General features: G+C 33.5%; 4 protein-coding genes across 5 annotated transcripts in view; 1 reads left to right on the forward strand and 3 right to left on the reverse strand.

Moving 5' to 3' along the window:
• The window catches only part of LOC130666292 (uncharacterized), a 197,526-nt gene that overhangs the window by 87,397 nt on the left and 89,565 nt on the right, over nt 1-20,564 (reverse strand). The window lies entirely within an intron of this gene.
• On the reverse strand, nt 9,479-13,869 carry LOC130666293 (uncharacterized). Of its 2 annotated transcripts, XM_057467129.1 has the most exons (4): nt 12,702-13,869; nt 12,533-12,588; nt 12,112-12,455; nt 9,479-10,019 (listed from the first exon to the last, which is right to left on the reverse strand). In XM_057467129.1, exons 3-4 carry the CDS (start codon nt 12,443-12,445, stop codon nt 9,643-9,645), a joined length of 711 nt encoding a protein of 236 aa, XP_057323112.1. In that variant the 5' UTR covers nt 12,446-12,455; nt 12,533-12,588; nt 12,702-13,869; the 3' UTR covers nt 9,479-9,642. The 2 variants fall into 2 exon arrangements, with proteins under 2 accessions (XP_057323112.1, XP_057323113.1); XM_057467130.1 differs by having other exon boundaries at nt 12,112-12,588.
• On the reverse strand, nt 10,076-12,115 carry LOC130666291 (uncharacterized). Its single transcript, XM_057467126.1, has 2 exons — nt 10,644-12,115; nt 10,076-10,279 (listed from the first exon to the last, which is right to left on the reverse strand). The coding sequence occupies exons 1-2, from the start codon at nt 11,609-11,611 to the stop codon at nt 10,276-10,278; spliced, it is 972 nt and encodes a 323-aa protein (XP_057323109.1). The 5' UTR covers nt 11,612-12,115; the 3' UTR covers nt 10,076-10,275.
• On the forward strand, nt 16,164-19,961 carry LOC130666874 (uncharacterized). The gene is made up of 3 exons (XM_057468193.1): nt 16,164-16,263; nt 16,324-18,912; nt 18,997-19,961. Exons 1-3 carry the CDS (start codon nt 16,164-16,166, stop codon nt 19,959-19,961), a joined length of 3,654 nt encoding a protein of 1,217 aa, XP_057324176.1.

Below are 20,564 nucleotides of genomic sequence, written 5' to 3' on the forward strand. Positions count from 1 at the left end.
TTTGTACATATCTGAGGTGGGTAAGTCACCACCAGTCGGTAAAGTAGGAATTATCTTTATCGTCTGTTGCTGATACCGACTATAGGTAAGATCTTATCGACCAGCAGTAAATTATCATGTGTATGACGAAAAATACTGCCACACTATGATCAGAGCTGGTACCTTACCGTGTACCAGCTCTGATAATAGCATGACATGTATTTATATATGATCATTCGGATTCTTTATATATTGAAACAGGGTGTAGCACGAGCACTTGCGAGAAGCCCCCAAGTCCCTGCCATCTCACGGTTTAGTTCTTCCCCCACCACTCTGTTTTAGCGGGTAACTCGTTAGTGGGGGAGAATGAAGCTGCGCGAATGCTTCAATGACATCATCTTCTGCGTCGATTACCGTTACTAAGCTCATATTTCAGACCAAGTGGGGGAATATGAACCTGCGCAATTGCGTCTTTTTTACCCGATGACGTCATCTTTTTACGTCATACGACAAGTCCGAACTCGTATTCGGCAACTAAGTGGGGGAATAAAGAGTTGAGTGGGTGACTCTCGCGGCCATATACATCAGTCTGCTCATGTTTTTTGAATCAAAAACTACCGTTTTTTCTTACAAAAGTGTATAATACGAGTGCATTTATTTTCAAATCTTTAAGTGTATCTACAAATCTATTCCAAAAGTAAGTACTATTTCTTATTATTCAAACATACACCGAAACTTCTTACATATTATTTTTAAAACATGTTCTCCTTTATCTATTTTTTTAGTGTGCAAATTCGACCTCTCAGCTATCAATGAAGTCAATTGTCTAGCAAACATTTTGCCAAACAAAAAAATGCAAGAATTGGAGGAGGATAAATTATATCAAATAACCGAGATCAAAAAAATAAACACGAAGTATGGGGCCAAAGTCATTGCACATCTAAACAATGAGTTCTCCATCTATTTTCCAACCCGGACAAATAACGAACTCCTTGGTGACGAAGGGAAGTTAAAAAGCCTGAGTGAAATGGCAACCGAAGACTTGCTTTATCTCAAATTTCTCGGGGGCAAGTACAACAAATTTGAATTTGTGGCTGAACAATCACCAGTTCCAGTATAGCTTCGGGTATCAATACTTTAAACGTAAATTTCACACATATTTATTATATATCTAATAACTATTGTGAACATAATAAACACAAAAAATTCATTATTTAAATCAGTGTTAAAAAATTTCTTTATCTCGAGTTAACCTTACCATCATACACTTAAGAGAAAATCTGATATAGTAATAGATAACTCAAGTTACCATCCGTAAAACATTCAACATCTTAGGGTAAGTAAGAAATTCTAATTCTACATAAAAAATTAGTATGATCCATGACGCCTGCGCACCAGAAAGTTTTCGAGAGCGAGAAAAAATTCATCAGAAAAAAGTAGGGATGAGAACTCAAACATATGTTACGTCCAGAAAGTGGGTTGCACTGTGATATGGACAGTAATTCTTATTATTTATTTTCGGCCCTAGTCTTTCGACCAATAGACCGGGATCACACTGAGTGTAAATACCTGGGAGGTGTTTTGAAATAAAAAAAATTAAATGGTTATACAATTAAAATCACTATATATTCTACAATTAAACAACTTTTCAATTACGTGGATACAATAATTTGAAATTAACGGATACGTAAGGTGGCGAGCCGCCCACACTTACTCGTATAATTAATTTTAGCATAAGATATTTCTAATAATTGGTGTCACGAGAGATTCTCGGCTTGGAAGTCCGTTCGTATTATATGATAACTTAAGTTTACAATACCTGATGTCGCAGCAACTGGATAATTTTTATCGTAGTGGTAGTAGATTTCACTGATTCTAGCGTATTAATTTTTGTTTAAGATTTTGTTTTCACAGTTAAATTTATTTTATAAAAACACTAAATCAATAGAATACTCGTAAATTGAAACTGAAACTAGTGTGGAACAAATACAAAAGTGTGAGGACACTTGTAAAAAGAACAATTAAACTAGTGCGGAACTAGTGTAAAGTGTATGAATATTTAAAAAAAGAACAACTAAACTAGTACGGAACTAGTGTAACTTGAATTTTGTGAAGACACTGTGACTTGTACTTCACTGCCTCAATCGACCTCTTGTCCGGGACTAACTATTTTTTTGTTTTACGACCCTTTTTATAATTCCTTATCGGATCCTATTTCGTCTATTGTTTGGGGGAAATTGTGTCCAATCGGAACACAGTTCCTATGGGTCCTTTCCCTTTCTCTAAGATTTTCACCTTAGGAAAGCGGTAAGGGCACACCCCTATGTGGGCCTATGTGCGTGCGCACCCACACATCCATCCACATGTACAATTTTTTACTTATAACAATATTTTAAATTTAAATGTTTAAATTTATTTATTATTCTTTATAACATTATGATTTGTTAACTTAAAATATTAATTTTAATTGACATTATATTTTTGATTGGCGTTGAGCCTATTTTATTTATTTATTGTTATAAGTTTTCTACTATTTTTGTTAGTCAATTAAATCCTAATTTGAATTGAAAATAGGTGGCTAGCAGCCGACTCTATTTGATTATTAGTTATTCTTTTAATATTTGAATCTAAGAGATATTACGTTTTAGAAATTATTTATTTATTGTTATAAATTTTCTACTATTTTTGTTAGTCAAAATTATTTTAAATAGTAATTTTTTTATTAAATTCCCTTAATGACTATTTCGTCATTTTCGTCTAGACACCTAAATTTGTTTCCTTAATGGCTATTTCGTTATCGATAAAAAAAAATTATTTTGTCTATTTGTTCTATGATCCCGAGATGTCTCGACAAAAGTGCACTCAGAAAGAAAGTAAGGGATTAAGATTATATTTATTTGTAACTAAAAAATATATTCCACGTACACTTTTGCTGATAAATATTTTTGGTTTTCTATGAAAAGTGTTTCAGCTGGCCTTTAGGCCTTTACAGTTGCCTGAGGGGTCATTATAATTACATTTAGGTGTTTGCTCTAGCATTTCAAAAAAATATCAAAGCAAACAAGTCTTAATCCCTTAAGAGCATTTTACATTCGTCATGTCTTATCACTAAATATTATCGAAACATAAAAATGATAAAAAAAAAAAAATAAAATCTGGTCGTCGGCTCAATTTTAATAAATACAACAGAAATTAAAAATAAAATACAACGTTCAGCATTTTAGCTGGACGTAACACCCCCGCCGTTAGACGGAAGCACGAGCTGATTCAAAATGAATCAAACAAGCGAGTGCGACGACAAAATTTTATTTTCAAGAGATCTAAAAACTTACGGAAGATGCTGACACGCTATCTCTAAACGAAGGTTCTTGTCCTGTTGATTTCTGTTGCTTGATGATAGGTTCGTGTGTCGACGGTGACTTCCGGAGTTGCTGATCAGGTCATGGCGGCTTTGTGCAAGATCGGATAGATCTTGGGTGCCGGTGGTATCAATTTGTCCCTTTTTTTCATCTTCTTGACTGGAACTTGTGGAGACACGTTCAGTTCGGCCTCTCTCTGCCTACCTAGGTGTAACAGGTAGATCAGCGAGTCCCCGAAAACTCCTACGAGGCTCAGTGACTTCCCGTAAACTGAGTACAGAGCATATCCGTGGATTACGGTGTCTGTTACCAACTGGATCGTTCGAAGAAGCATGACGATCTCAATAATACCGACACACCATGTGTCGAATCCAATGAACTTTTCCCAGGTTGTGGACCTTGCAATTTTGACCAGATGTTCTAATATTTCCTTGTTGAGGGTGTTGATTGAAGAAGATGACCCTCGAGTACCATTGATGATTTGTTGTACCATGGTTACCATAACCACTTTATCTATCCCACCAGTTGCTAGGTTGGTGGGTCCTTGATTTCTCCATGTCATTGTTGTATTAGGCTTCAACGTGTTTGTAGATAACGTCTCAATGGCCCGTGGCATAGGTTTATACCAAGTCGAGCCCAATTCGTTATGCTGTAAAAGCGGACAGTTGCAGGGCAACTCTGTTGTGTAGTCGGTTTCCACGTGTGTCCTTGGGGTCAAGAATTGTCGTTGATTTCCCCGTAACATGGACATACGATTATAATATCCGTCAAATTTCTGGATCTTGATTTCCACTGGAATGCGGTGCACGATGTAGATCACCTCTCCTGCCACAACCGCCATGAATCCTGGGCCTTCCACGTACCTGAAGGCGACCTCGTCCGGCTGTGTTGATGCGTTAGAGAGCGTGTTTCTCAGCACCCCCTTTCCTAGTCTACATTTATTTGTAAGTACATCTGAGTACAAAGTCTGGACCTGAGACCTTAGATAGCGTTCATCGAATATAAATTTGGCGTTTACGTACAATAAAATGTCTAATTTATCTGTATTTGAAACTATTAATTTTTTCTTTCCCAACCATCCCAAGTTCTTGTCTTCAGCATTGAGCAGTTGTGGATGTTTGGTACTGATTCTGGTTATCTCGCTCGAGGTCTCAGCTCCCACTATGTTCAACAAGAAACTGGTGTCTCTTACATTCGATGAGTACACCGTTTCTTTGTCAGTTTTTAGCCTAGTGACTACGTTATTATATAATTTTAAATGGTTGGGACTTTTCCAACGTTTACGCGGCCTACCCCGCCTTTGTTCGAGGCCGTACCATTTGTTACTAGAAGTGTCCGGTACTTCTGTATTCCATTTATTAGAAGTGTAAGAAACTTCTGTATTTAATTTAAAAGCGTTCGGTAATTTTGTGTTTGATTTAGAAGTGTTGGGGACTTCTGTATTTAATTGTTTAGAAGTGTTAGGAACTTCTGTGAGTAATTGTCTGGAAGTGTTGGGAACTGTTGTATGTAATTGTCTGGAAGTGTTAAGAACTTTTGTGTTTAATTGTCTAGAAGTGTTAGGAACTTCTGTGTTTAATTGTCTAGAAGTGTCAGGAACTTCTGTATGCACTTGTCTAGAAGTGTTAGGAACTTCTGTGTTTAATTGTCTAGAAGTGTCAGGAACTTCTGTATGTAATTGTCTAGAAGTGTTAGGAACTTCTGTATGCAATTGTCTGGAAGTGTTGGGAACTTTTGTGTCTAATTGTCTAGAAGTGTTAGGAACTTCTGTGTTTAATTGTCTAGAATTTTTCGAAACTTCTGTATTTAATTGTCTAGAAGTGTTCGGAACTTTTGTGTATAATTGTCTAGAAGTGTCAGGAACTTCTGTATGTAATTGTCTAGAAGTGTCAGGAACTTCTGTAGGTAATTGTCTAGAAGTGTCAGGAACTTCTGTAGGTAATTGTCTAGAAGTGTCAGGAACTTCTGTAGGTAATTGTCTAGAAGTGTCAGGAACTTCTGTAGGTAATTGTCTAGAATTTTTCGAAACTTCTGTATGTAATTGTCTAGAAGTGTTCGGAACTTTTGTGTATAATTGTCTAGAAGTGTCAGGAACTTCTGTATGTAATTGTCTAGAAGTGTCAGGAACTTCTGTAGGTAATTGTCTAGAAGTGTCAGGAACTTCTGTAGGTAATTGTCTAGAAGTGTCAGGAACTTCTGTAGGTAATTGTCTAGAAGTGTCAGGAACTTCTGTAGGTAATTGTCTAGAATTTTTCGAAACTTCTGTATGTAATTGTCTAGAAGTTTTGAGAACTTCTGTATGTAATTGTCTAGTAGTGCTTTGTGACTCTTTTCTTACTCTCTGGGCGCGAGTTGTAATATGAAAAATTCCGACGGAGTTTCTGGCCAACGCGTCGGTGTCAGCGTTAATTTCTTCCGTTTTCCTGTAAAAACACGCGGTTTCGGGTTGGGTCACGGACCGTAGGATTGCTCTACACTCGCTAGTGTCGTGAGTATTTGTTTCGTGTAGCGAACAAAATTTACTCGAATTATTTGCGTTAACATTCATAGAAGCTACTGTTTGACTTATTTTAGGTTCAGCGTTGAGATTAATTTTGCAATCCCGAGCTGAATGTCCCCTGTTTTCGCAGAGTTGACATTCATCGTTTACGTATTTATTTATACTACTGTTAATTTGTGGGCACTTCTTAGCCATATGCCCTTTTTTATAGCAAATTTGACACGTGAATTGCTGATTATTTCTGGAAAAATAACTGGACTGGTCCGCTGAGTTATTTTGTTTGTCTGCAGCAAAATTCACAGACTTACCGTACTGATTTTCTATGTTTTGCTCGCGACGTAACTCTTTCCGCGCGGTTAATTTTCTTTCAATTTTCATCGCGGCTGTCAGAGCCTCGTCAACATTACGACACTCTGGCATCCGCTGGTCAATCTCGTCATTTAAATTTTTCGTAAAGCAACCCAATATCGATGCGTCTATCTGTATTTTAAAGTCTTCGAATTGTCCGTCAGTCAACTCGGTATTTTCGATTTCATAACATCCGACGATTTCGTATCTTTTTTTCCGTAATCGATTCATGAAATCTAACACGGCTTCCCCGTCACGTTGATATATCCGGCCTAGTTCGCCCTGAAGTTGAAACAAAGATTTTGCTGGTGCAAAAATCCTTTTCAGTTTTGCAAATAAATCGGTCATGCTTGTCGGAATTTCCGAATTAATTGAGGCTTTGACAAACGCGCTTAATTTAAAACCGTAAATTAATTTCACTAAATTTCCCTCAGCTCCGTCAGGTAACACGGATTTCGCGTCTTTACAACATTTCAGGAAATCCAATAATTCACCGGGATTTCCCTCAAATTTAGGCACGAACGAAAGGGCATCGTGTAGGGATATATTTTGGTTTGGTGCCAAAGCCATAACGTCAAAAATTTCTGGTGTTGTATTTTTTTTTTTTTTTTTTTTTTTTTAAAAATTATACTTTAATTCATCTTTATTTTGTATTCATTCTATAGTTCTCTCTGTATTTCTTCCTGTTTCCGATAGTATTAAATACGGTGCCCTGCTTTACGTAATGTTTTAGGCGTAGGTAAATCGGAACAGGTGAAGCTAGTGCGCTTTTTCGCGCGTCCAGCAAGGAAGGAAAAAGCTAGTGCGCTTTTTCGCGCGTCCAGCAAGGAAGGAAAAAAGAACCAGAGCAGCTGTATCGCGCATCCGGTAAAAATGCAAGGAACTAGAGCAGCTATTTCGCGCATCCAGTAAGGAATGGGTGAGCTAGTGCGCTTTTTCGCGCTTCCAGCAAGGAAGGAAAAAAGAACCAGAGCAGCTGTATCGCGCATCCGGTAAAAATGCAAGGAACTAGAGCAGCTATTTCGCGCATCCAGTAAGGAATGGGTGAGCTAGTGCGCTTTTTCGCGCTTCCAGCAAGGAAGGAAAAAGCTAGTGCGCTTTTTCGCGCTTCCAGCAAGCAAGAAAGGAAGTAAAGCTATTTCCCCAAAAACTCAAATTTAAATTCTAATATTCTAAACTCTCAGATAAACTCAGATGTGTCCCTGTTCGAGCGCCATTTTTGTTACGTCCAGAAAGTGGGTTGCACTGTGATATGGACAGTAATTCTTATTATTTATTTTCGGCCCTAGTCTTTCGACCAATAGACCGGGATCACACTGAGTGTAAATACCTGGGAGGTGTTTTGAAATAAAAAAAATTAAATGGTTATACAATTAAAATCACTATATATTCTACAATTAAACAACTTTTCAATTACGTGGATACAATAATTTGAAATTAACGGATACGTAAGGTGGCGAGCCGCCCACACTTACTCGTATAATTAATTTTAGCATAAGATATTTCTAATAATTGGTGTCACGAGAGATTCTCGGCTTGGAAGTCCGTTCGTATTATATGATAACTTAAGTTTACAATACCTGATGTCGCAGCAACTGGATAATTTTTATCGTAGTGGTAGTAGATTTCACTGATTCTAGCGTATTAATTTTTGTTTAAGATTTTGTTTTCACAGTTAAATTTATTTTATAAAAACACTAAATCAATAGAATACTCGTAAATTGAAACTGAAACTAGTGTGGAACAAATACAAAAGTGTGAGGACACTTGTAAAAAGAACAATTAAACTAGTGCGGAACTAGTGTAAAGTGTATGAATATTTAAAAAAAGAACAACTAAACTAGTACGGAACTAGTGTAACTTGAATTTTGTGAAGACACTGTGACTTGTACTTCACTGCCTCAATCGACCTCTTGTCCGGGACTAACTATTTTTTTGTTTTACGACCCTTTTTATAATTCCTTATCGGATCCTATTTCGTCTATTGTTTGGGGGAAATTGTGTCCAATCGGAACACAGTTCCTATGGGTCCTTTCCCTTTCTCTAAGATTTTCACCTTAGGAAAGCGGTAAGGGCACACCCCTATGTGGGCCTATGTGCGTGCGCACCCACACATCCATCCACATGTACAATTTTTTACTTATAACAATATTTTAAATTTAAATGTTTAAATTTATTTATTATTCTTTATAACATTATGATTTGTTAACTTAAAATATTAATTTTAATTGACATTATATTTTTGATTGGCGTTGAGCCTATTTTATTTATTTATTGTTATAAGTTTTCTACTATTTTTGTTAGTCAATTAAATCCTAATTTGAATTGAAAATAGGTGGCTAGCAGCCGACTCTATTTGATTATTAGTTATTCTTTTAATATTTGAATCTAAGAGATATTACGTTTTAGAAATTATTTATTTATTGTTATAAATTTTCTACTATTTTTGTTAGTCAAAATTATTTTAAATAGTAATTTTTTTATTAAATTCCCTTAATGACTATTTCGTCATTTTCGTCTAGACACCTAAATTTGTTTCCTTAATGGCTATTTCGTTATCGATAAAAAAAAATTATTTTGTCTATTTGTTCTATGATCCCGAGATGTCTCGACAAAAGTGCACTCAGAAAGAAAGTAAGGGATTAAGATTATATTTATTTGTAACTAAAAAATATATTCCACGTACACTTTTGCTGATAAATATTTTTGGTTTTCTATGAAAAGTGTTTCAGCTGGCCTTTAGGCCTTTACAGTTGCCTGAGGGGTCATTATAATTACATTTAGGTGTTTGCTCTAGCATTTCAAAAAAATATCAAAGCAAACAAGTCTTAATCCCTTAAGAGCATTTTACATTCGTCATGTCTTATCACTAAATATTATCGAAACATAAAAATGATAAAAAAAAAAAAATAAAATCTGGTCGTCGGCTCAATTTTAATAAATACAACAGAAATTAAAAATAAAATACAACGTTCAGCATTTTAGCTGGACGTAACACATATATGAACCCCGGCAATTATGACAAAGACCCACACATGCGCAGAATGTCTATTATCTTAGTTAAATCAATAATCATACGAAAAAAAATATTGAATTGAATAATAATAATACAAATAGTAATAAAACATAATAATTACCGTGGTACTGCAACCTTAATCTAAGAAGAAAGGGTATTTTATAAGATGAGCTTACAAATAACATAATTGAATATCAATTTATAACTTTATTTAACATCATTTTATAATATTTTACTAACATAATTAAAAAAATATAATTAAATAATCGACTCTATATAAAAAATTAAAAAAATTAAAAATTAGGGGTATTATAAATCTATATATCTAACGTACCATAAAATACTTTAGTATTTAAAAATTGAAAAAACTATTTTTAAAAATTACATAACTATCCTAAGTATATTTAAAATTAATAAAAAATCTTAATGAGAACTTATACTTAATCATCATCTTCTGATGACGATGATGATGATGATGACCCATCCTCAAAACCATCATCGGTGCTCATGTCGTCATCAGGCCAATATATTTGGAGTGGGCCATTGTTCGCCACCGGACCCTGAGTATGCAGGTTCGCGCTTTGGAAGTAGGATACCCCACCATCGTTATCCACTTCCCGATACCACCAGCACATCGCCTCAGGGAACACACCTAATTGGACGGTGATCCCTCCTAGTGTGAAAATGACCCCATCAGGATCATCAACACCAGGTTGAAGGGCGGCTATTATTGTATCCGCGATCTCATCCGTCAAATTTTGGGTTACCCAACTTTGCGGCATCAGGACGCTGTAAGTCAGGTTCAGCAAAACCACATCTAAAAAATAATACATATTTTAAGGGGTTAGGGGTACTCAGGGGTATGAAAAAATGATGATTTTCAATAATTTTTTTTTTGTAGTTAATTACTTTATTTGACAAAAATAAAAACATAGCTTTATTAGAACACGTTTCGATTTGACTTCACGAAAATTTCAAAAAAAAAAATTAATAATTCAAAAAGTTATCGCTGTTTTTGTAGAGCCCGTTCCTCCCGAAGTCCTTTGCGGTGATCATCATAAGTCCTTGGAGATTCATCTAAAATCAATCGGACAAGAAAAATTAGTTTTATTGATAGATAATCTTGTGCCTGATCGAAGCTTTTTTTTTTTTTTTCGAAATTAACAAAATGGCGGCCTCAGGAAATTTTTTTCAAATTTTCGAGAAAAAAACCGACAGTTTATTGTTAAAAAAAAATCGAAATTTTGAAAAAAAAAAAAAATCCTTCGATCAGGCACGAGTTTTTAATGTATTTCAAAAGTACAATAAATTTTATTGAAATCTACCGAGCAGTTTTTAAGTTACAGTGATCACCAGTTCAGAAAACATAGTTTTGAGAAAAACGCATTTAAAGTTTTGCTATGGATTTATGTCGAATTATAAGAATTATTTAATAACTTACACTGAGTCATCTATTCCTGGACCATATAATAGCTCTTCAGCCGACATAGCAGCTTCCAAAATATCGATTTGCTGGTGCCTACGTTGCAATCGACCTTCTCGGGTGTTATCATTAGCGCGCTTATCTGCTACTTTGATACGTGCAGCATCCATTCTTTCTGCATACCGATGAGAATTAGGCCCACAATTAAGTCCTAGTGTATTCATCAAGACTAATAATGAATTTATACCCTCATTAAATATACACATAGCAACGTATGCAGCTATTTGTACGATAGTAAAACTAGTATTTACCGTTTTTGGGCATATTTTCCATACTAGTTGGTTAAAGCTTTCATTATTATTCTGATTGAATCCACCTACACATCTTGAAAGTAAATTTTCATTACTAAGATCTTCGTATATAGGCTTGATAGCTTTTAAAACATCACAAGGTAAAGGAGAATAATCGTGAGAAAAGGTATCAAGCTCTCCTCTTGCTTCAGCGCGCTGGTAAGAGCACCAAGATTCTTCGCCTTTTGGACACATATCATGATTCGGTTTTTCATCACTCGAGCCGTAGTGATAAAAGGTTGCCATTATAGCAGATTTCATATTTTCAATAGAATCACAATGCCGGCGTATTGCTAAACCATAGTACACAGTTAGTTTGTCTATTAATTTTCCTGTGAGCTTACCTCGACCACCAAGACCTTTTTGTTTACTCTTCAGCGTACGTAATCGACTCCCCATCCATTCAATTGCAGTGAATACCTGAATAAAATTTATTATTCGAAATTCAGTACTGCTGTCTTCAGGTACATCATCTTCAGTGTTTTGTTTTAATTTTTTAGAAGATGTACTCTGAATACTTTCATCACGTTCGGCTGTTTTCGGATTAAAAACATTCTTTCTTTTGACTGAACGCGACTTATTAATTTTTTCAGAACTCCGAAGTTCTCTTGAAACCTTTCTAGAATCACGTCCCATGGTTAATAATTTAATTCACTTGAGAAATAATTTATCACAAAACTATCGACTGATCAGTGCAACGACTACAGGTATACTGGCAACCAAAAATTATTTTTCAGTTCTTGTACTACCTACAAATTGTGAATATATGTAGAAGGATATATATATATATATATATATATATATATATATATATATATAATTATAAATACATTAAAATGGGGAGATATTCATGACAATGAAACCCGAAAAGTCGGTTGCTTGCAGCTGTTTCTAGCTACCTGCTCTCGAATGCCACGTAGCACCCGAGCGTCCTTTGGTCATTGTTAAATAACTCGAAAAGAATTTGTCGGATTCACTTCAAATTTTCACACAATATTTTTAAAATATTATACTTTAAGAAAATGCAAAAAAAAAAAAATCGATTTTTTGAAAATTCTGACTACCCCTAACCCCTTAAAAATCATGCTATAAAAATATAATTAAAGAAAAATAATAAAATAACAAAAACATCTTACCATTCAGAGCTTCCATCCATGAAAGTGGTGGAAGTTCGATTCCATATATCCTTTGGAATTCCGGGAACTGTTCCGCCAGTAGATTCGGGCTGAATCGATAGTGGTATGGTGATGGTGTTTGGTCCCCGGGTTTTGAGAAAAACCAACACAGCCTAGCGTTCCACACCCTTAAAATTGTGGATACACCACCCACTGTAATAGTTTCTCCATCCAGCTGCTGTCCTGACGCAATAATATTCCGAAGGAATGGAAGAATTATCCGCCATATTAGGCCGATTGCATGATCAGCCCACTCATTCGGGATGATGTATCCATATGATATACCGTTTATCATTTTTTAAAAACTGAAACATAAATGAAAAAATTAGCAAGTTTTTTTAATCAACATTTTCTTACGATAATTTGAAAGATTATTACTTACTTCCTCGATATATTGACGCTGTCAATAATGATGATAATGATGATTCTATTGAAAACCTATAAATTGTCATATGCAAATAAAAAATTTATGATTATAAATTTTAAAAAAATAATTTATAATAAAAATTAAATAATTTGTTTTTCTACTAAAAAAAAAAACGAATACTTACAGTTCTCAATATCAGGATAATGATAACTAGTTCTTATTCAACCTGTGAAAAAAAAAAATGCACAGTTAATCAATTAAAAATCACACACCACCTCTAATACTTAAAATTTTAGCAAATTATACATACTTACTATTGGATTAGATTATTTAAAACTCACAAATTATTTAACACAGAAAAAACTTGAGAAAAACTATATCGTAGTTTGCTCTTAAACTGTCGAAACGCTTATGATCAAACTTGACATGAAATCTAGCAGCATTTTGAAAGAAGGCATTCATTGTTTTGTCAACAAGTATCGAAAACTAAAAACAAGCCTATGATGCACATTCGAGTGAGAGAGAACCTTTAGCCCTCTCCCATAGATTGTCTCACTCTAACATCTACAGACCGAACACACCACATGTTGAAGGACTTACTCGGAAAAAATATATTAAAAAATCTATCTTAAAAAAATCAGTTTCAAACCCATACATACATACAAAAGAAAAAATTTTATTAACATTAAAAAAAATAATATAATAATTATAATTATAATAAATATAATAATATAATAATGATATTTTTTTCGTTATATTTGATTTATAATAAACACTTAAAAAAATAAACGGGTTACACATCCTCTGGATCTGAGAGGATTACTGTATCAGCATCATCATCAACATTATTTGCATCCTCCAGATCTGAGAGGATTACAGTACTCGCATTTTCGTCCTCAGAGCAATAAAGTTCTTGCTCTGTGACCGCATGAACAACACTGTTATGGAACTCTTCATGTTCCCGCTCGGATATTGCCCTATCGAATACGTAGAACAATGGTGGTATAAAATCATTGGTGATTACATAATCCCTGGAATCCTGCGATCCATCTATGAGCCTAAAGTGCCACGCAACCCTTTCATCATTTATTTCTAAGGACGCCTCCTCACCAAAGAATGTGACGGTGGAATCCTTGATTGGCTCATTTGCCGACACTCTATCCCACAGTTGAGGCTCGATAAAATATCGCACCTCTTCCACTGAGAAGTTTTCAACCCAGTGTTTTGGGAATAAAACTGCATATCGCATGCAATAATCATCCAAATGATTCTCTGTAATAAATAATAAAAAAGTAATAACGAAAGAGTATTATATATCGATGATAAGGTGTAAAAAAAATAATACCTGAAGGACCGGGGTTTTTGAATTTAGTAAGCACCCCGCGCCAGATTCCCAAGAATGGATCGCGAGTGGCATTATAATAGAACCGCGGATCGGTTCTATCAGCATCGATATATGGGATACGGAACCACCAACAAAGATCATTATGCTGAATGTTTAATTCAGCTATTAACCCTTCCATTCGGAATAATGTTCCATCCAAATTATTCCCATTGCGAACAGCCCTTTCCAAAGCACTAGCTATTAAATTCATTACCCCATCTATCAACCTTGGAAACCTAATCCATCGGAGGGGTATGATCATATCATAACTAAATGTGTTACCCATCTACGGAATTTTATAAATTTTTTTCATATCAAAAAAATATCCTTCACTTTATGATACAAAGAGTTACTGCTAACTAACTCACCTTAAATGTTTTCTTCCGTAGTAATAAAAAAGCTTCTCAAAAAAAATCCTCCAAGTTATAATTTGAAAAAATAGTTCATAAAAACACTTCACTGTATATTTTTTAAAAAATAATATCCAAAAAATAGTTTATAAAACACTTCACTGTATATTTTCTAAAAAAATAATATCAAAATTGTTCATAAACTCTTAAAAAACACCCACTGTATATTTTTTTTCTCGAAATAATTTTAAAAAAACTGATTGAAATTTTTTTATACTCTCACTTCAATTGTCATCGACTGTTTCACGATCTATGAACTTTGTATAATGAGAGATCAATGAAATCACAGTCGAGTATCAAAAATTAATAAACAAACCCATAAAACGTTCGCATGTGTAAGAAACACCCATAGAGCATCTCGCTCTAACATGTAGTGATAGATATGGGTGTCTCACTTTAACTTGAAATAATACATATAACTCTATGCTGCAAGACTTTTTTTTTTACTAAAAAACTATATCATCTGCTATGAAATTAACTCTATTAATTTAATTTGTCTTATCCTATTTGTCTGAAAAATTCACTTTTTCCATAATAATTAAAAATTTATATTTAAAAGATATATTTGAAAATTTTTTGAACATGTCGATAAAATAGGGAATCATGTTAACTCTGCCATCTATCTGAAAAAAATCGATACTAAATCTGTATTATCCATAGATTAACAGTTTTTTACCCATCTTTAGTAACTTCATTTATTTCTTTTTACCTATACCTTTCCTAAAAGATATTATCGATCTCACGATCTTAAGTAAATATATATATTAAATTACATATGGTACATATATTCTCGAATATTTTTTTGTACCATCTACCCAACATAAACATTTTTCTTATGATCCAAATCGTATATATATATATATATATATATATAATAAATCTTATATTTGATACCTCAATTCATATATTAATTTTATAATTTTTTAAACCTCTCTCAATAAAAAAAATTCCAGAGATCTTTTTTATTAAAATTTTAAACCATTGATGATGTTATTGATATGTAACACTCTTCTATGTAATTTTTAATATGCTCAACACTTTAACATAAATAATTTTTATTACACCGCTTAATGAGATCTGTACTATCATCGATATTTGATACTCACAGTCTCATTATTTATTTAACTCTCTGTTTTAAATTTCATATGTAAGTTCTATACTTTATACCACCCAAGTAAATAATTTTTATAACACCCTTCTATGTAATTTATTATATCGGTCATCGATCACCGGAAATAAACAATTTTTATCACACCTCTTAATGAGATCTGTACTAGCATCGATATTTGATACTCATAAATTTATTACTCTCTGTTTTAAATCTCAAAAAGATCGTTGATGTTATTGATATATACGTTTCTTTTTAATCTGTACCACCCAAGTAAATAATTTTTGTAACACCTACCTGTCATCGATCACTCTATCACCGGAAGTAATCAATTTTTATTACACTGCTTAATGAGATCTGTGCTAGCATCGATATGCAATACTCATAATTCTTAAATTTATTATGTATTTATACTCTCTGTTTTAAATCTCATAAGATCGATGATATATACTTTTCTTTGAATCTATACCACCCAAGTAAATTATTTTTATAACTTATAACATACTTATAAAACTTTTTTTACCCTCTGTGTGTTCCTCGTTTTGAATACTCAGAAACGTTGATGACATTACACCTATAGTCGAAAGCTTAAATAGCTTGTGAAAACGTACATAAATTACAGTTGAAGTGTAAATCTTTATGTGAACACATCTTAAGTTTTTATATAAAATAATTTTTTCCTGATCCACAAGTGTTTGTGATCCGACATTTTAATACACAGTGTTTTATCAAACAATTAGAAAAATGTCGCAACGAGGTTTAATTAAAGCTCTCCATGATTTAGTAAATACGGTGGCACAATCATATAATGATTTGCAATCGGAGGTGGTGGATGAAGAGCAATGTCAGAGGTCTTACAGTGTTTGTAATGACACAATAGACTATTTTAATACTATCTTGATAGATTCTAATACAACCGTTCAAGTCCGACGAAGTGTACAAGCAAACATAGCAGTTCTATGTTGGTACAGTAATCAGTTTCTACAATTAAGTGGGCAGGTAGCAGGTGGTGATTTAAGTGTAAATAATCAATCTGTTAAATGGCAAGACCTCGAGAACGCTTTTTCGAATAACATTAAAACAGGATCAATAATCAATCGCTCTCATACTGACTTGAGAGATTTTTTAAATGTGTCTAGAGACATTGTCTTGGATAAAATCCAAGAAATGCTGGAAAACGTTGCAGGTGTTAAAGTGAATGTTGAACTATTTTGTAAATTTAAAAAAAATACATCGGTTGAAGAAGAAGTCAAATCATTTAACACTAAGAGTCGGGCGATTTTACCTGCAACATCGCTAGCTGAGTGGTATACGGACTTTGTATATGATAAAATGTTAAACAAAGTGGAAGAATTTAATCAAAAGGATTCAGGGTGGAGTTTGACGGAGATTACCAACCTGGTGGTAACCATGTCAAAATACACACCTCTGCAAGGTGGGACTTCAACGTTTGTGAGACTCCCTCGAGATATTCAAACGAAACGAGCTGTGCTCAACATTGAAAACTTTGATGAGTACTGTTTTCTATGGAGCGTCGTTGCTGCGATTCATCTTCCCAACTCCTCACATCCTGAGAGAACATCGGCGTATCCTCATTATAGTGCTGTCTTAGAATATACAGGTATTAAATTTCCTATGACACTTAACCAAATTCCAAAGTTTGAAAGACTAAATGACTTAACAATTAATGTATATGGTATTGAATCTCATTTTACAAAGAAAAAGTCTGAAAAAAGTATTATAATTCCATTATATTTAAGTAAATATTGTAAACCTAATAGAAAAACAGTCCACCTTCTAATGTTACAAGCTAATGTTAATTTAAATATGAAAAGTAATGAGTATAAAGATTACGAACCTATATATCATTTTGCTCTAATTAAAGATCTCTCACGATTAGTAAAAAGTCAGATATCAGCTTCACATAGCAAATTATTTTTTTGTGACCGATGCTTGAACCATTTTAAATTAGAAAAATCGTTTGAAGATCATATAAAAGACTGTTTAGCATTAAATAAAGTTCACATGACATTTCCGACTGAAGAAAATAAAATTTTAAAGTTTAAAAATTACCACTATAAAGATACTGTACCGTTTGTTGTCTATGCAGACCTAGAATGTACACTTGAGCCCCAAGACAATGATAATTTTGACAAACATATACCACATAGTATAGCATTTTATCGCTTTTGCAGTTATAATAACAATTTATCTAAATTTGAACTCAATCGATCACAAACCTGCATTGAGTGGTTTGTAAAAAAATTAGAATGTTTAGCATTAGAAGTCGAATCATACTTGAAAGATCCTGTTGCTATGAAACCTCTGTCGAGACAACAAAAAGAGAGTCTTGAGCAAGCAACTGTTTGTCATATTTGTGAAAGATCTATAACTTCTGCTACAGATAAATGCTACGATCACTGTCATTTTACTGGTAATTATCGCGGCCCAGCTCACTTATCTTGTAATATAAATTATAGAACATCTCACACTATACCAGTAGTATTTCATAATTTATCTGGTTACGATTCCCATTTTATAATAAAATCTTTATCAACCGTTTTCGAGGGTAAAATTACATTATTACCAATTAACAAAGAACGTTATATATCTTTCACGAAATATGTTAAAAATACATCAGTTTGCTTACGTTTTATAGATTCATTCAGGTTTATGGCATCTAGTCTTGACAAATTAGCATCTAATTTAAATGATTGTGATAAACAGATTACTCAACAACATTACAGTGATCCAGAAAAATTTAAATTAGTTACTCGAAAGGGTGTATTCCCATACGAGTACGTAACTGGTATTGACAAACTTAACGACAAACAGTTGCCCGATCAGGACTCATTTTATTCCAAATTACCGGACGATAGTGTATCTGATAATGATTACGCTCTTGCTCAACTAGTTTGGAATAAATTTGATATCAAGACATTAGGCGAATATTCTGATTTATATTTAAAGACCGATGTCCTTCTTTTAGCGGACATATTCCAAAATTTTAGACATAATTGTATGGCTACCTATAGCTTAGATCCTTTACATTACTATACGGCACCGGGACTCGCTTTCGATGCGATGTTAAAATATACAAATGTTGAACTCGAGTTATTTACTGATCCTGAAATGATGCTTTTTATTGAAAAAGGTATAAGGGGTGGTGTATCTCAGTGTACAAATAGGTATGCAGCGGCAAATAATCGTTACATGGGATCCAGCTTTGATCCTAATAAAGCTGAATCCTATTTAATGTATTACGATGTAAATAATTTGTATGGTGCTGCTATGAGTATGCCGCTACCAAAAGGTTCATTCGAATGGGTTTATCCGCCTGAAGATCTTACTTTTGACGTCGATAACGTAGATCAATTTTTGAACGACATCCATAGTGTTGGCTATGTATTAGAAGTTGATCTACATTATCCTCAGGAATTGCATGATCTACATAAAGATTTACCACTGTGTCCTGAACACTTTTCACCACCGGGTAGCAAGTATACTAAATTATCGACGACTTTATATGATAAAAAAAATTATGTTATACATTATAAGAATTTAAAACAATGTTTAGATTTAGGTTTAAAATTAACAAAGATTCATAGAGTTTTAAAATTTGAGCAGTCACCATGGCTCAAGTCATATATAGATAAAAATACAGATTGCAGAAAAGCTGCTAAGAATGAGTTTGAAAAGGACTTTTATAAACTTATGAATAATGCCGTTTTTGGTAAGACTATGGAAAATGTCAGAAAATACAAAGAAATTCATATAGTAACAAGATGGACCGGTAGATACGGTGCTGCTGACTATATTTGTAAGCCTAACTTCCATAGTCTTACTATTTTTGATGAGAACATTATAATTGTTGAATTGAAGGCGGCAAAAGTACGCTTTAACAAACCAATTTATGTTGGTTTTTGTATATTAGATCTATCAAAAACTTATATATATGACTTTCATTATAATTATGTTAAACATAATTTTGCAAATGAAGAATCAAAATTAATGTACACTGATACTGACAGTCTTATATACCATTTTATTGTACCAGACATCTATGAGATCATCAAACGTGATATCGACAAGTTTGACACCTCTGATTATCCACCTGATAATGTTTACAATATACCACTAGTTAATAAAAAAGTTTTAGGTCTGATGAAGGACGAGAATAATGGCAAAATTATGACAGAATTCACTGGACTTAGAGCAAAGTTGTATGCTTTTAAAATTCATAATGAAGATCAGGTAAAAAAGCGAGCCAAAGGTGTCAAACGTCCGACTTTGCGAACTATCACTTTTGAGGATTTCAAACGATGTTTAAATGATCATGTAAATTTAAGTAAGGAACAATATGTAATTAAAAGTAATAAACATAATGTAAGTACGATAGTTCAGAATAAGATAGCTTTAAGTTGGGAAGATGACAAACGTCAGCTTCTGTTAAACAGTACTGATACTGTACCATGGGGTTACGAAGTGTCAAGAGATGAAATTATGACTATACCGAGACCAAACAAAAGACGAAAAATGTAAAAAAATAGTTATAAATTTTAGGCTAGTAAAAAAAATAAAACTTATATACATGATTAAAAATTACTTTGTTTTATTTCAAAAATATAATACATTTTTACAGATCAGATTTATTTATCCAGCTATTGTGAGAGCTATCAAAGCCAAGCCACTTTACATATAATTTATTTCCACGTGTTTTTATAACTTTTTCTACCAGGTAAACATCCGGATATTTAACTTTGCTGAGTTCTTCATCGTAGAATCCACCTTCTATCGGCTGTTCCTGATAGTCTACAAGTCTGTAGGTTGTAGGTACGGTATTTTGTACAGATTTTATAGTGAAAATCTCTGTTGTCCAGTTAGCGGTGTAACCTTTCTCAAACACATGTTTGTGTTTGCTAATTCGAACTTTATCTCCAACTTTAAACTTAGATTTTCGTACTCGCTGCTGCATTTGAAGAGGTTTGTATATATTTTTAAACAGTTCTTTTTCATTAGCAGCAGTTACATCAACAGGTTTCATTTTAATTGTCCGATGTTTAGTATTATTATATGTATTTAACAATTCTTCTAGCATGCTGATCCATTTATAATTACCACGAGCAGAGAATTGGCGCCACATAT

Source organism: Microplitis mediator, chromosome 4, assembly GCF_029852145.1.
Source record: "Microplitis mediator isolate UGA2020A chromosome 4, iyMicMedi2.1, whole genome shotgun sequence".
Taxonomy (NCBI): domain Eukaryota; kingdom Metazoa; phylum Arthropoda; class Insecta; order Hymenoptera; family Braconidae; genus Microplitis; species Microplitis mediator.